The sequence below is a fragment of the Cynocephalus volans genome, chromosome 4, assembly GCF_027409185.1.
Source record: "Cynocephalus volans isolate mCynVol1 chromosome 4, mCynVol1.pri, whole genome shotgun sequence".
NCBI lineage: Eukaryota > Metazoa > Chordata > Mammalia > Dermoptera > Cynocephalidae > Cynocephalus > Cynocephalus volans.
The window spans coordinates 154,131,654-154,147,048 of NC_084463.1; the positions used below are offsets into that span (position 1 = coordinate 154,131,654).

The following is a 15,395-nucleotide window of genomic DNA, read 5'->3' on the forward strand; positions in this document are numbered from 1 at the left end:
GAAGAAAAGAACAGGTTGTGCAGTGTCTTAGGTTCTTGTCATATTTCTACGTATAGTATCTACCAGCATCTCTGTTTTCAAAAACATAATCACCTTTAGGGTTTAATCTACCTGGGCTCTCAATACAAAAACTGGCCTTCCGAATGGTATTTAATGTTGGTGGCAATGCCTGAGACAGATGACTTAATGGGGACAGCTAAACAAAATGGCATCAAGAATCAAAGAAACCAGGTTCCCACTTTTCTCTACCCAACTATTCTTGTGATCTATACAAGGGCACTAATATGTCCTTACTTCCATCTTCCTTATAGTAATAAGAATATCTGCCTAAATGTTATTCTTACTGAGGTAAATGCCCCACTTCTTTATTACCCTTTCGAGAGCCTCTTTGATGTCCTTGTTCCTCAGACTATAGATCAGAGGGTTTAACATGGGGACAAAGATAACATACAAAACAGACAGCACCTTGTGCTTCATGGAGTGGCCAGAGCCAGGATGCATGTACACAGAGAGGGCTGTGCCATAGTACAGTGTCACAGCGGCCAGGTGGGAGCCACAGGTGTTCAAGGCCTTGGCACTTCCTTTTAATGAGGATATTTTCAGGATGAAGGCTGCAATGAAACCATAGGATAAGAGGATAACAAGCAAAGAGCCCACACCAACAAAAATAGCGACCAGAAAAACAATCATTTGACAGATGAAGGGATTGGAGCATGACAAAGAAATAATCTGAGGTATGTCACAGAAGAAATGTTGAATGATATTTGGCCCACAGTAGGACAGATGAAAGCAAGGGACTGTTCGAACTAAGCTACTGAGAAAACCACTCCCATAGGCCACAGCAATTAACTTCCAACAGCGGCCAGGGACCATGATGGCTGAGTACTGCAGAGGGCTACCGATGGCGACATACCAGTCATAGGCCATGGTGGCCAAGAGGCAGCACTCAGCCAGACCCATCCAGGCAGCGACAAAATACTGAGTGGCACAGGCCATGAAGGAAATTGTTTTCTCATCACATAAGAAGTCTGACAGCATCCTTGGGCTGATGGAAGAAGAGTAGCAGATGTCTATAAATGACAGGGAACTAAGAAAAAGGTACATGGGTGTATGAAGGTTAGAGTTGATCATGATGAGAATGATAAGACCCAAGTTCCAGATCAGGGTCACAATGTAGATGCCCAGGAAGACTGGAAAGAGGATGAGCTGCAGTTCTTTCTCATCTGAAAGTCCCAGGAGAACAAACATGGCCACAGAGGTGTGGTTTCCATCCACTTCCATAGATCTGCTTGTTGCCACCTGCTGGGGAAAAGACGGAGAGAAGGAAGTGGATTTATTCTCATAAAAGAAAAAGAAATACACATCTTTTTTTTTCTTTTCAGTCAGGCTGCTGGTTAAGTATCCAACCTTGAATCATCCATGTTGAGTTAATTCATGCTGTCCATGTACAGCCATAAACTGTAACTTAAAAAAATCTCTTTAATAAATATTATCATTCTGTCTATGTTGACCAAAGACAGTAAATCATCATTAGTATGATACCACCAAAACGACTCCATTTTATGTTTTCCCATGCCAGGTTTTGCAAATTTATGAGACTTTGGAGATATGCCAAATGAGGAAATACTGTGAAACAGGATGATTCTGCTCAGGCTTAGATCTGCTATTCACTCAGTGCTTGGAGACACCCCTCAATTATGCCGGGCCTCCTGTGTCAAATGAGAATGCTCTTTAAAATCTCTTTAGGGGCTTTTAAAAATATCTGTGAGAACTAACATTCAATTAACCTATAATCGGGGGTATTGATAATTCTGTAGCTGCCTCTCTGTTTTTATAAAGCCTGGAGAGATAAAAGAATAATGTAGCAGGAGGGTGGGAAAAGTCACACACCAGGGAACAGCTTGGACATGGTTGTGACTTACGCAAGTAATGACTCTAGGAACGCTCCTGAGAAGTTAAATAAGACAAGGCTGAAACAGCCATTATGCTCGTTCCTTGCAGGTGCACATTTTCTTTTCTCAAATCAGAGTTATTTATGAGGTAAAATTTCTAGGACGGTGATTCTTAAACTTGTTTGGGTCCATGTTATTTTTAAAAAGCTTTGTAAACTCTGAACCCTCTTCCTAGAAAACTGCAACTACTTACCCCCTTTGCATACAGTTCCTTTTTGGATTTTCAATTACCCTCAAGTCTATCCTTGGTGCCCAGGTAAAAGACTTTTCTTCAAAAGAAAGAACAAATGTAAGGATACTAGAGATGGGGAGGAGGGAAGGAAGGGGGTTGAGGAGTGATTGTTTGGGGAAGGGGCATGAAGAATAATTATGCTTTGTAATAATGAATATGCTAATAAAAGTAAACATTAAAAAAAGACTTTTCTCCTGCAAGGGTGAGTGACTCGAAACCACAGAAATGTTAAGATACTTAGGCAAGTACACGGGGATTAGGAGACCGTGTTTTAGATTTCATCTGGATATCTTAGTAGTTTCTTTGAAGATAACCTACCATATTGCCAGGAACATGTCTATAAACAATATTTTTTGGCAACTCTTGTTTACTTTAGTTTATCACTGGCCAGTTTCTGTAAAAACCCCAAGCTCTTTGACTTGCTTATATTTTTTTGTTCTTGATGTGATTAAATTTGCCTGAAAAGCAAGGCATGGCATTTATTGAGCCCATACTCTATTCCAGGTGCTGTTCTGAATTCTTTTATATTTTATCTCATTTTGATTTGGCCAACAGCCCTGTGACTTATGTACTCTTATTATCCTCCCTTTACTGATAAGGAGACTAGGGGTCAGAGTGCTAAACAGTCCAAGGTTACACAGTCCGTGAGGGACAGAACTGATATTCAAATCCAGATTCTCTTGCTCCAGAAACAAATCTTGAAATACTTCTCTCTGATGACTCACTAAAATGTATTAATTGCTGCATGCATCTTATTTCTAACTAGTGTAGAGTACAAAGCAGTATACTTGATGGTTTGCAAGAAGCAAAAGATCTCTTAAGGAGGCTATAGCCCAGTGAGATGAGAAATGTGCCAAAGGAGACATAATACAGCAAGAGATGGTGTGTGGCATGAGAAAGAAAGAGTCAAAATCCCGTGGTTGATCACCATTGGGATGTAAGCAGGAAGTCAGAGAGTAGGGAAGGCCTCTACTCATTCTTTGCAAGAATTTCTCACAAAGGTCCCTAGAATGGCAGAGTCCGTTTCAGAAACATTATTGTAGAAACGAACACAGTAAGAATGACATAACTGAGCATGCTGCCAATAACACAGTCACCATGTGTCTTCACATAGATACTCTTTCAAGAAATAAACAGAAAAGCGGTAAAGTTGACTGCTTGCCAAATAAGTGAGACAAACTAAAGGATAGTTCATCTCCTTCCAGGAAGAAAAAATGCTGAGGAATTTTAAAATGTTTTGCTAAACTTGCTGGCATACCTGAGAGACAGGGGAATCTCAGTATGTAGATGGAAAGCACTGGAAAGCTTGTTCCTACAGATACCTAAGAGATAAAATTACTACAGCACAGCCTGCCATACACAAAGAACTATGTTAATCCAGTGATACTGGTGAGAATCTAACAGGCACCTTTTAATCGCCATGTTGTTTTTCTCAACCATTCCAGATTCTAGCACTTCTGATGAAACCTTATTTTTGGTTGCCTCTTATTTATCAAGGACTCCTAAGCTTTCTTCTTCTGTTTAGGACAAAAGTTTATTTTGGGATCGAGTTTATTGTGCTCTCTTTCTTCAGCTTTTCCTCATACATTCTTGGTATAATTTATTCCTTCTCCGCATGTTTACCTCCATTTAATCTTGCTTAGCAAATGAAAAAAAGAAGAAAATGTAAAGATAACACGAGAAAGTAGCCTCTTTGACATGCTCCTTTCCTTTAAGATATTTCATCTGCAGCCCTTCCTAAAAGTTACTTAGCTGACTTTGAAAAAGTTCAATACGTTTTAGGCCAGCAAACAAAATCTGAAGTATTTTTTCTATCAGGAACAATGTGGCAAGTAGAAGACGAGGCATTACCTTTATTCCTTCCTAGTGGTCTCTCACTTCCTATAGAACCTGACATGTTCATCAAAGCATCTTGGATCCACTCAATTCAGTAATAATACTCTCTAGGAATCTTCTATAGAGTTCTTGAGTTTAATTTTATAAATGAAACAAATCAGGTGATACAAGTCCCCCAGAAGTAACCCACAACTCTTCTTCTGGGTCTATGTTTAAACAGCATCTCACTTCAAACACCAATCAAATGAGTCACTTTAAACACCAACCAAATGAATCAAAGTTTTTCCAGCCACCACCTCTGCCACTTCTTGCTGCAGTGTATTGATACAGCCTGGGTATTTACATCATCCTTCTACAGATTTGTTTTTCAAGCTAAGAAAAGCTGTCATGGAAGCACAAAGTCTATAACCTTGGACTAGCCAACTACTCCTCCTACTCCAGCTCCTACAGCTCCTCAGGCTGTGGCAGCAGCTCACACTATAACTAAGAGAGGAAATTCAACAATAATAGTTGAGGCCAAAACAGCAGGAACAGCTACGGTTCAGACACGTCAGCCTGCCCATCCAGGTTCCTGTCCCCACCCTGACCACATTGCCATGTTGTGAAGTGCAGCAAGTCACTCCTGTGACCTATCCTATGACCCATATTTAGCTGTGTTTGGGACTGCAAGTCTTCAATTGTTTGTTAGTCATCATTACAACTTTAGGTAGGATTTTTGAGTTCTTTCAGTTCAATATCCCTCTGTCTATTTGTAATTGGTGTTAGCGTTAACTGACATTGTCTTTAGATAGTTACAAAAGGGATAGGTCATCTGTTAATCCTTTTGAGAAGTGACTTAAATGAGCTTTCTGTATTTAAAAATAATAAATAAACAAGCTGCTGTGGAATTAGGCTCCCCTGTGAAACTTAGACATCAAGGATGATGCTGCTGAGCTATTTGTAAATCTATGATATTCTGCCTGGATCCCAGGCCCTTGACATTCCTTAGAGCAGAGTCTCCAGTGACTCACCTAAGAGTTCTGAGAAAGATTTCCTCTCCTGTGATCCAGCTCCTTTTGTTTGTTGTGTACCCAGGTTATCAGAAATAGACAACAGATATTTCAGTTCAGGCTTCTGAGAGTGTTTCACTGCATCGGTATTCTGAGAGGAGCACACAGTCTACTGTTAGCAATGTTTGACTCACTCAGCTCCTTCAGAAATTACCGGGCTACCGAAGAAGAGGGCCTAAAATGCTTATGAGCCTTTTTCACCACATCTAAGAGAGGACTTGAGAGCACAACCTACAACAAAGAAGGTGCAATTAAAACCATGCAACCCCTCCTGGGTTATAGAGGGGAGAACAAATGTGTTAATTGGTCCCTTGATTAAGGTCCAAGATCTCTCTTGAGGGTGCTAATCTTTGGAGACTTTTTTATATCAAGGAACCCTCTTTTTACCTTGGAAGAATAATGGGGCTGATGTAGAGTTTACTTCGAACTTTGTTATCCATAAAATAAATTGTGTCACCCTAGCATTCTTGTCAACTCTGAGTCAAACTCTCTGCAGGTGAGTTATAAATTTTCTTCTGTTTTGTTCTGGATCAATTTTTTTTCTCACTTTTAAATAGGACTTAATGGATGAATCATATTCAGAAAGACCATACAAAGTTTTGTATTAGGGAAGAAAACATAAATAGGTCCCTTCTCTTCTCTCATTACACGAGCTTGGTTTAAGGAAATAAAAGAGTAGGAGAGAGAGAAGGAGAGAATGATCATATAAAGCAGGGCAGAGGACAGAGGAAAAGAGGAAGAACTCGGCAAAGTATGTAGAAAACTTTCAAAAATATAAATTATTCAATTTCACCAAAAGAAACACAAAAGAGGAACTCCTCCACCTCCCCCACTCTACCTCAATATCTTCTCTGCCCAGGTTGAAAAGAAGAGAAGCAATTCTAGTTTTGCAGCCCAAGACACTAACAGGAATTAAGCCCATGTCCTGTGGTTCTTCAAGGCCTGGATTTTTCATTAGAAAAACAGTGGACACTACATGGAAAGGAAATCTTAAAGAAATTACCACAAACTCAGTGGCTTAAAATAACATAAATTTATTTACCTAACAGTTCAATAGGTGAGAAGTTTCATGCAGGTCTTACTTGCCTAAAATCACTTAAGTGCATTAACTTATTCTTGTTTGTTTGTTTGTGAACCTCTTAACATGTCTTCTTCTGTTTGAGTGGAATTTAGTAGTTCTATTGTTTTCTTTCCATTTTATTGTTGAAGTTCTACTGATTACACTTCAGCTCACATTTGCTTAGTGATCTTGAATCTATAAATAGAGGAGATCGGTAGAAAATCAAAGCTTCTCCTCACTTACTCCTAGACAAGACCCTTTAACACAATATTTTCAGTGCAATGACATTACAAATATCTCAAATCCCTGCCATTTCAGACCACAATGGAGTAAAATTAGAAATTAACAACAAAGAAAATGTTGTAAACTGAAAATTCATAGAAATTAAAAAACATGTTTCTGAACAACAAATGGGTTAAGGAAAAAATAAACAAGAAAATTTAAAAAAATGTCTTGAAACAAATGAAATACAAGCAAACGTAACAAAACCTGTAGGATTCCACAAAAGCAGTACTAAGCAGGAAATGTATTGCAATAAATGCTTACACCAAAAGAATAAAAAGACTTCAAATAAAGAACCAAATGTTACACCTAAAAGAACTAGAAAAATAAGAACAATGCAATCCCCAAACTAGTAGACAGAAAGAAATAATTAACATTAGAGCAGAACTAAATGAAATAAAGACCTAAAAAATGATATAAAAATCAACAAAACACAAAATTGGTTTTTTGAGAAGAAAAACAATATAGACATCCATTAACAGCCCAAGACACCAATAGGGATTAAGCCCATGTCCTGTGGTTTAACTAAAAGTCTTTTTTTAGGTTTACTAAAAAAAGAAGAAAGAAGATAATTTTTTTTAAAAAAATCAGTAATGAAAAAGAAGACATTGCAACCAATAATACAGAAATACAAGGTGAAGCACAATACATCAGCAAATTTGAAAATCTGGAGGAAATGAATAAATTTTGGGACACCTATAAACTACCAAGACTGAACCAAGTAGATATAGAAAACCTGAACAGACCAGTAACAAGCAGTGAGATTGAAGCAGTAATCAGCAATCACCCAACAAAGGAAAGCCCAGAACTGGATGGCTTCACTGCTGAATTGTACCAAAACTTTAAAGAGAAATTAATAGCAATCCTTTTCAAACTGTTCAGAAAAGCTGGAACTGAAGGGATTCTCCCAAACTTATTCTGTGAGTCCTGTATCACCTTATACCAAAATCAGACAAAGAGACAACAATAAAAAGCTACAAGCCAATATCATTGATGAACATAGGTGCAAAAATCCTAAAGTATTAGAAAACAGAATACAACAGCACATCAAAAAGCTTATACCTTTAATCAAATGAAGCAGGGATGGCTGAACATATGCCAGTGAAAATATGTGATACATCACATCAACAAAATCAAGGACAAAAACCATATCATTATCACAATAGATACAGAAAAGGCATTTGACAAAATTCAGCATCCCTTCATAATAAAGACTCTCAACAAATTAGGTATAATAGGAAGAGATCTCAACACAATAAAAGCCATATGAAACAATCCCACCACTAACATCATTCTGAATGGGGAAAAGCTGAAAGTTTTTCCTGTAATAACAGGAACAAAAGTAGAAGGCACACTCTCATCACTCCTATTCAATATAGTATTGAAAGTAGTAGCCAGAGCTGTCAGGCAAGAGAAAGGGCATCCAAATAGAAACAGAGTCAAATTGTCCTTGTTTGCAGATGACATGATCCTATATATAGAAAAACCTGTAAACTCTACCAAAAAACTCCTAGAGCTGATATATGAGTTCATTAAAACTGCAAGATATAAAATCAATACAAAAAAATCTGCAACATTTTTACATATCAACAAAAAACTAGCAGAAAAAGAAGTCAAGAAAGCAAGCCCATTTACAGTAGCTACCAAAAGTATAAAATACTTAGGTATCAATGTTACCAAGAAGCTGAAAGTCTGCTACAATGAGAACTACAAAACACTGCTGAAAGAAATTAAAGAGGACACCAAAAGATGAAAAGACATTCCATGTTCATGGGTTGGAAGAATCAAAGTTGTGAAAATATCCATACTACCCAAAGCTATCTACAGACTCAATGCTATCCCTATCAAAATACAAATGGCATTCTTCAGAGAATTAGGAAGAATAATCTTAAATTCAAATGCAACCCCATATAGCCAAAGCAATTCTCAGCTATAATAACTACAATAATAATTAAGCCAGGGGCATTACACTTTTTGACTTCAAACTACACTACGAAGCTATAGTAACCACAGCAGCATGTTACTGGCATAAAACAGACTCATGGATCAATGCAACACAACAGTGAACCCAGAATCAATCCTTGTACTTACAGCCAACTGACCTTTGACAAAGGCACCAAGAACATACAATAGGAAAAGGACAACTTCTTCTGCAAATAGTGCTTTTTAAACTGGATATCCATGTTAGAAGAATGAAACTAGATCCATACATCCTGCCATATACCAAACTGCACCCAAAATGGATTAAAGACTTAAATGTAAGACATGCAACTACAAGACTCCTAGAAAAGCTTCAAGATGTAGGACTAGGCAAAGACTTTATGAATAAGACCTCAAAAGCACAGGCATCAAAAGGAAAAATAAATAAATGGGATTATGTTAAACTAAAAAGCTTTTGCAGAGCAAAAGAAACAATCAACAGAGTGAAAAGACAAACAACAGAATAAGAGAAAATATTTGCGAACTATACATCTGATAAGGATTAATACCCAGAATATACAAGGAACACAAAAAACTTAACAGTAAAAAAAAAAAAAAAATTCTGATATAAAAAATGGGCATAGCAGTATAATAGACATTTCTCAAAAGAAGACATACAAATGGTAAATAAGCATTAAAAAAATGCTAAAGATCATTATTCATCAAGGAAATGAAAACCAAAACCATATTGGAATTTCATTTCACCCATTTAGACAGGCTATTATAAAAAAGACAGAAAATCACAAATGCTGCTGAGGATTCAGTAAAGGGGAAAAGTTCTAAAATGTTAGCGTGATTATAAAATAGTACGGCCAAAATAGAGTTTGGATGTGTTGTCCTCCCAAAACTCATGTGGAAATCTGATCCCCAATGTCGCAGTGTTGGGAGCTGTTTGAGTCACGGGGGTGGATCCCCCATGAATGGATTAATGTTAGCCCTGGGGGGAGGGTCATGAGTGAGTTCTCACTCTATTAGTTCCCATGAGAACTGGTTGTTTAAAGTACCATGGCACTTACTCTCTCTCTCTCTTGCTTCCTCCTGTCATGTGATCTGCTTGTACCTGCAGGTTCGCCTGCCATTTTCTGCCATGAGTAGAGGCAGCCTGAGGCCCTCATCAGATGCAAGTGTCCCAGAATCGTGAGCCAAATAAACCTCATTTCTTTATAAATTACACAGTCTCAGGTATTCTGTTATAGCAACACAAAATGGACTAATACTGACATTATGGAAAATAGTATGGAGGTTTCCCAAACAACTACTGTACAATCCAGCAATCCCACCACTGGGCATATACCCAAAGGAATAAAATTCATGCCAAAAAGATACCTGCACTCTATGTTTATTGAAGCTCTCTTTAAAATAGCCAAGATATGAAATCAACCTAAATGTCTATCAATAGAAGACTGGATAGGGAAAATGTGGTATATATACACAGTGGAATACTACTCATCCATGTTAAAAAAAAAATGAAATTCTGCCTTTGTAGCTATATAGATGAGTTGGAGAAAATAATGTTAAATGGAATAAGCCAGGCACAGAAAGAGAAGCACCACCATGAGCACTCATAAGTGGAAGCTAAAGAAAGAAGGAAAGACAGATGAAGGGAAGGAAGGAAGGAAGAAAAGAAACAAGGGAGGAAAGAAACAACAATTGCAATAATGTGTTGAAGTTTCAGCAGGAAAAAACAGACCCAGTGGCTACAAGAGGTGGGAAAGGGGGAGAGGGAGGGAAACCAGCGAGAAATTGGTTGATGGTCACAAAGAATGATTACATTTTGTAATAATGGAAATGCTTATTATCCTGATTTGATCATCACACATTGTATACAGGTGCTGATATTCAACTCTGTACCCCACAAATATACTTATTTATTTACTTAGTTTTCTAAAACTTTGATTTTAAACGCTTGTAGAAAAACCCATTGAAAACTAGCATTGAAAAAACAGTTCAAATAAATCAGTATAAAATTTATGTAAAAGACAATGATACATAATTTGTAGCTTGGAATTTAATTTACTTCACTGAAATGAATCACTTGGAAGAACATCTCTAATTTACTGTGCTGAATTTTGATTTTGTTATTCTTTTCATTTTCCCTTTTTAAAAATTTACTTATGTTTTTACTGTAACAGTTGATTGTACGTGTCTGTGGAGTATAGAGTTGAATGCCAATACCTGTGTGCAAAATGTAATGCTCAAATCAGGATAACTAGTATATTCAACATTACACAGTATAGTCATTTTTCATGTCCCTTTACCATCTCCCTTACTCCAGCTGCCACTCCTCCTTTTCACCTCTGGTAACCTTAGCTCTGTTCTCTCCTTTTGAAAGTTCAATGTATTATTGTGATTGTTGTATCTTTTTAAAAAAATTATTTATTATTTTAGTTACCACTTATGAGTGAGGACATGTGGTATTCATCTTTCTGTGCCTGGGTTATTTCATTTAACATGATTTTCTCTAAGTTCATCTATGTTGCCGCAAATGGCAGTATTTCTTTTTTTTTATGGCAGAGCAAGTATTCCATTGTGTAAATATGTTGCAATTTGCTTCTCCAGTCATCTGACAATGGACATTTAGGTTGGTTCAAACTCTTAGCTATTGTAGATAAAGCCTACTTAAACATGGGAGTGCAGGTATCCCTTTGACATGATGATTTCCATTCCTTTGGGTATATATCCGGCACTGGGATTGCTGGATTGTATGGCAGTTCTGTCTGTAGGTCCGAGAAACTTCCATACCATTTTCCATAATGGCTGCACCAATTTATGTCCCACCAACAGAGTAGGAGTGTTTCCCTTTCTCCCCATCCTAACCAGCATTTATTAATCTCTGCCTTTTTGATAATAACTAATCTAAATAGTGTGAGATGATATCCCAATGTGGTTTTGATTTGCATTTCCCTGATGCTGAGTGATATTGAGTATATTTTCAAGTGTCTTGTTGGCCATTTTTATATACTACCTTGAAAAATGCCTGTTCAGCTCCTTTGCCCATCTATTAGTCAGGTAATTTGTGTTTTCACTATTAAGTTGTTTGAGTTCCTTAAGTATTCTGCGTATTAATCCTTTGTTGGATGCATAGTTTGCAAATATTTTGTCCTAGTCTGTTGGTCATCTTTTCACTCGGTTGATTGTTTCTTTTGCTGTGCAGAAGCTTTTTAGTTTGATATATTCTCATTTGTTTATTTTTTTCTTTTGTTACCTCTATTTTGAGGGTCATGTTCATAAAGTTTTGCCCAGTCCTTCTTCGCGAAGTGTTTCCCTATGTTTTCTTTTAGGAATTTTATAGTGTCAGGTCTTTTCTTTGTCTTTAATCCACATTGAGTTGTTTGGGGTATGTGGTGAGAAGTATGAGTCCAGTATCATTCTTCTACATGTGGATGTCCAGTTTTCCCAGCACCCTTTATTGAAGAGTCAGTCTTTTCCCCAATGTATATTCTTGTTGCCTTTGCCAAAGATCAGTTGGCTGTAAGTTTGTGGATTGATTTCAAGGTTCTCTATTCTGTTCCATTGGTCTGAGTAACTGTTTTTATGCCAGTACCATGATTTTAGGTTACTTATAGCTTTGTAGTATAATTTGAAGTCAAGTTATGTTATGCCTTTACTTTATTATTACTATTATTATTTTGCAAAAGAGTACTTTGGCTATTTGGGGTGTTTTGTTGTTCCATATGACTGTTAACATTGTTTCTTCTATTTCTGTGAAGAATGTCATTGGTATTTTTGTGGGGATTGCATTGAATCTGTAGAGCATTTTGGGTAATGTGGACATTTTCACGATAATTATTCTTCCTATCCAAGAGCATAGAATGTCTTTCCATCTTTTTGTGTCCTCTGTAATTCCTTTCAGCAGTGATTTGTAGTTTTCCTTGCAGAGCTCTTTCACCTCCTGGGTTAAATTAATTCCTAGGTATTTTTTGGTTTGGTAACTATTGTAACTGGGCTAACTTTCTTGATTTCTTTTTCTGCTAGTCCATTGTTGGAGTATAAAAATGCTACTGATTTTTGTGTGTTCACTTTGTAGACTGCAATTTTACTGAAATGGTTTATCAACTCTAAGAGGATTTTGGTAGAGTATTTAGGCTTTTCTATATAGAGGATCATGTCTTCTGCAAACAGAGATAGTTTAACTTCATCTTTTCTAATATGAGTGCCCTTTATTTCTTTCTCTTGCTTAATTGCTCTGGCTAGTACTTCCAATAATATGTTAAATAGAAGTGGTGAGAGTGGGCATTTTTGTCTTTTTCCCATTTTTAGGATGATATTGGCAGTGAGTTTGTCAAATATGGCTTTTATTGTGTTGTGATACTGTCCTTCTATACCTAATTTTTTGAGTCTTTGTCATGAAGAGATGATGAATTTTGTCAAATGCTTTTTCTGTGTTCTGTGTTCTGTGTTGGTGCCAACTCTTGGCTATCATAAATAGAACGTCAATAAACATCATAGTGCAGGTATCCCTTTAACATGATGATTTCCATTCCTTTGGTTATGTACCAAGAAGTGGGATTGCTGGATCATATGGAAGATCTATCTGTAGCTGTTTGAGAAACAACTGTACTGTTTTCCACAATGGCTGTGTTAATTTACAGTCCCACAAACAGTGTAGAGGAGTTTCCCTCTCTCCACATCCTTGCCAGTGTTTGTTATTATCAGTCTTTTTGATAATAGCCAATCTAACTGGGGTGAGAGTGTCTATTTTATCTGATATAAGAATAGCTATTCCAGCTTGCTTTTGGTTTGCATTTTTGTGATTTATCATTTTCTATCCCTTCACTCAGTCTGTGTGTGCCTTTACAGGTGAGATGAGTCTCTTGTAGGCAGAATATAGTTGGGTCTAACTTTTTGATTTAATCAGCCAGTCTTCATCTTTTGAGTGGGGAATTTAATCCATTTACAGTAAGGGTTGTTACTGAAAGTATTGTCTTACTTTGTGCATTTTATTGAGTTTTTCATTAGGATGTTGAGAATATCTTTTGTGTCTTTGTTTTCCTGTTTTTGTTTGTTTTCAGTGTTTGTTGATTTTTGGAGGTGGTAAGATGCAGTTTCTTTCTGTTTCTCACTTGTATTTTTGTTCTTCCAGTGGGTTTTGTTTTTTCTTGTGTATTCATGGTAATGATTACCATTTTTTTTTCCATTCCAGATTCTGGACTCCCTTGAGGATTTCTTGTAGGGATGGTCGTTTGGTGGTGAACTCTCATAGTGTTTGTTTTTGCTGGAAATACACTATTTCTCCTTCATCTCTGGAGTCTTGCCAGGTTTAGTATTCTTGGCAAGCAAATAAATGGGACTACATCAAACTGCTTCTACACAGCAAAGGAAACAATGAGCAGAGTGAACAGACAACCTAAACAATGAGAGAAAATATTAGGTATGGGGGAGCTTTTTTATTGGATGTAGTGCATAGCTTAGTTGATGTATTTAGTTTAGCTGCTGGAGCCAAAGTGCATCCTTTGTGCTCCCAGGGAAGAAGCCATGTAGTTTTGTTCTAGACAAGCCCACATCCTTCCCTGATCCACCACCCAATAAGCAGCTGACTGACCTTCCCTCATCAGGTTCTCCTCATGACCATGCCAACCATCTGAGAACCAGCTGCCTGGGCCATCTCTTGGCAGGCCCACCAGGTGAAATCACCCACTCCCTGAAAAGTAGGTGGTAAGCCCCCTCTTGGCAGGCCCACCCCTAAATCATGATCTGCTCTCTAGTAACAGCTGGCTGGCCCACTTCTCAGAAGCCCCAACCCACAGTCATACCCACTACCCAAGAAGCAGCTCGGTGCCCCCACCCTTGGCAGACCCACTCCTGAATGACCAAGGTAAGCAAAACCTCATAATTGGTTCTGAGAAGTGGCTCAGCAGATTGCCACATCAAACCCACAAAGCTAGCCAAACCAAAGCATGCCCACACCCCAAACTCAGAGAAACAACCCAGCTGTCATGTCTTAGGTGTACCCACCATTGAGCTGATGAGCCATCACATGCACATGCATCCAAGTGAGAAATAGCCCAAATGATGCACCCGTGGCAGACCTGCCTCCAGTTACAAAATCATCAGTGACTATGTCATTGATGTACCAGTTCCATTGATTCTGACTTGTCAGGTACCCTCACCCCCAGCCTGAGAATCTACCCAACAACCCCATCTCCTTTGAGTCATCTCCTGAGATGACTGACCACAGTGTGCATGCACACACTCTGGCCTGAGAACCAACCCAGTGAGGCACCACAAGCAAAGCTGTGCCACCACTTCCACAAAACTCATGAGCCAAGACCATTGAAGAACTTGCACACATAGAAAATGTGGATTATAGCTGAAGTAACTATACTGAGTTCATACTACAGCCCTGATCTAGAACAGAGAAATTGTACACTCCCCAATTGACATCCCAGGACACAACTGAAAGTGAAAGTCTTTCTCCATACAAGCCACTGTGCAAAACTCAAAGAGGCAACTATTCCAACAAATGCAAAGATATCAACACAGGGAATCAAAACCATGGAAAAACAAGGTTACATGACAGCAACAAAGAAAAACAATAATACTTCAGTAACTGATCCCACAGAATTGGAAATTGATGACTTGACACAAAAGGGGTACAAATGAATAATCCTAAGAATACTCACTGGGATATAACTGAATACCAACAAACAAGTCAATGAAATCAGAAAAGAACAATTCATGATCAGAATGATAAATTTAACAGAAATAGCTATCATTGAAAAATCAGACAGCAATCTTGGAACTGAAGACTTCATGGAATGATATAAAAACACATTTAAGATCCTAAACAACAGACTAGATCAAGCAGAAGAAATAGTTTCTGATCTGGAAGAAAGCTGTTTTGAAATAACTCAGGAAGAAAAAAAATGTAAAGAAGAATAAACAAAGCTTGTAATATAGAGAGGATACAACTAAGTGAACAAATATTTGAATTATGGGCATTCCAGAAGGAGAAGAAACTAAAAATCAAAACAAAAAAAAATTCAAAATCTATTTAATAAAAT

General features: G+C 37.6%; 1 protein-coding gene across 1 annotated transcript; it reads right to left on the bottom strand.

The window, feature by feature from the left end:
- Positions 1 to 327: 327 nt before the first annotated feature.
- On the bottom strand, positions 328 to 3,606 carry LOC134376626 (olfactory receptor 5A1-like). Its single transcript, XM_063095113.1, has 2 exons — positions 3,544 to 3,606; positions 328 to 1,299 (listed from the first exon to the last, which is right to left on the bottom strand). Exons 1-2 carry the CDS (start codon positions 3,604 to 3,606, stop codon positions 328 to 330), a joined length of 1,035 nt encoding a protein of 344 aa, XP_062951183.1.
- Between the last annotated feature and the right edge of the window lie 11,789 nt (positions 3,607 to 15,395).

What these genes read in the sequence shown, in the direction of transcription:
- LOC134376626 (XM_063095113.1), bottom strand. Translation starts at nt 3,606, where the DNA reads ATGGCGATTAAAAGGTGCCTGTTAGATTCTCACCAGTATCACTGGATT. An exon ending in GGATTAACATAGTTCTTTGT is followed by an intron (nt 1,300 to 3,543) that starts GTATGGCAGGCT and finishes TTTCCCCAGCAG; the next exon opens with GTGGCAACAAGCAGATCTAT.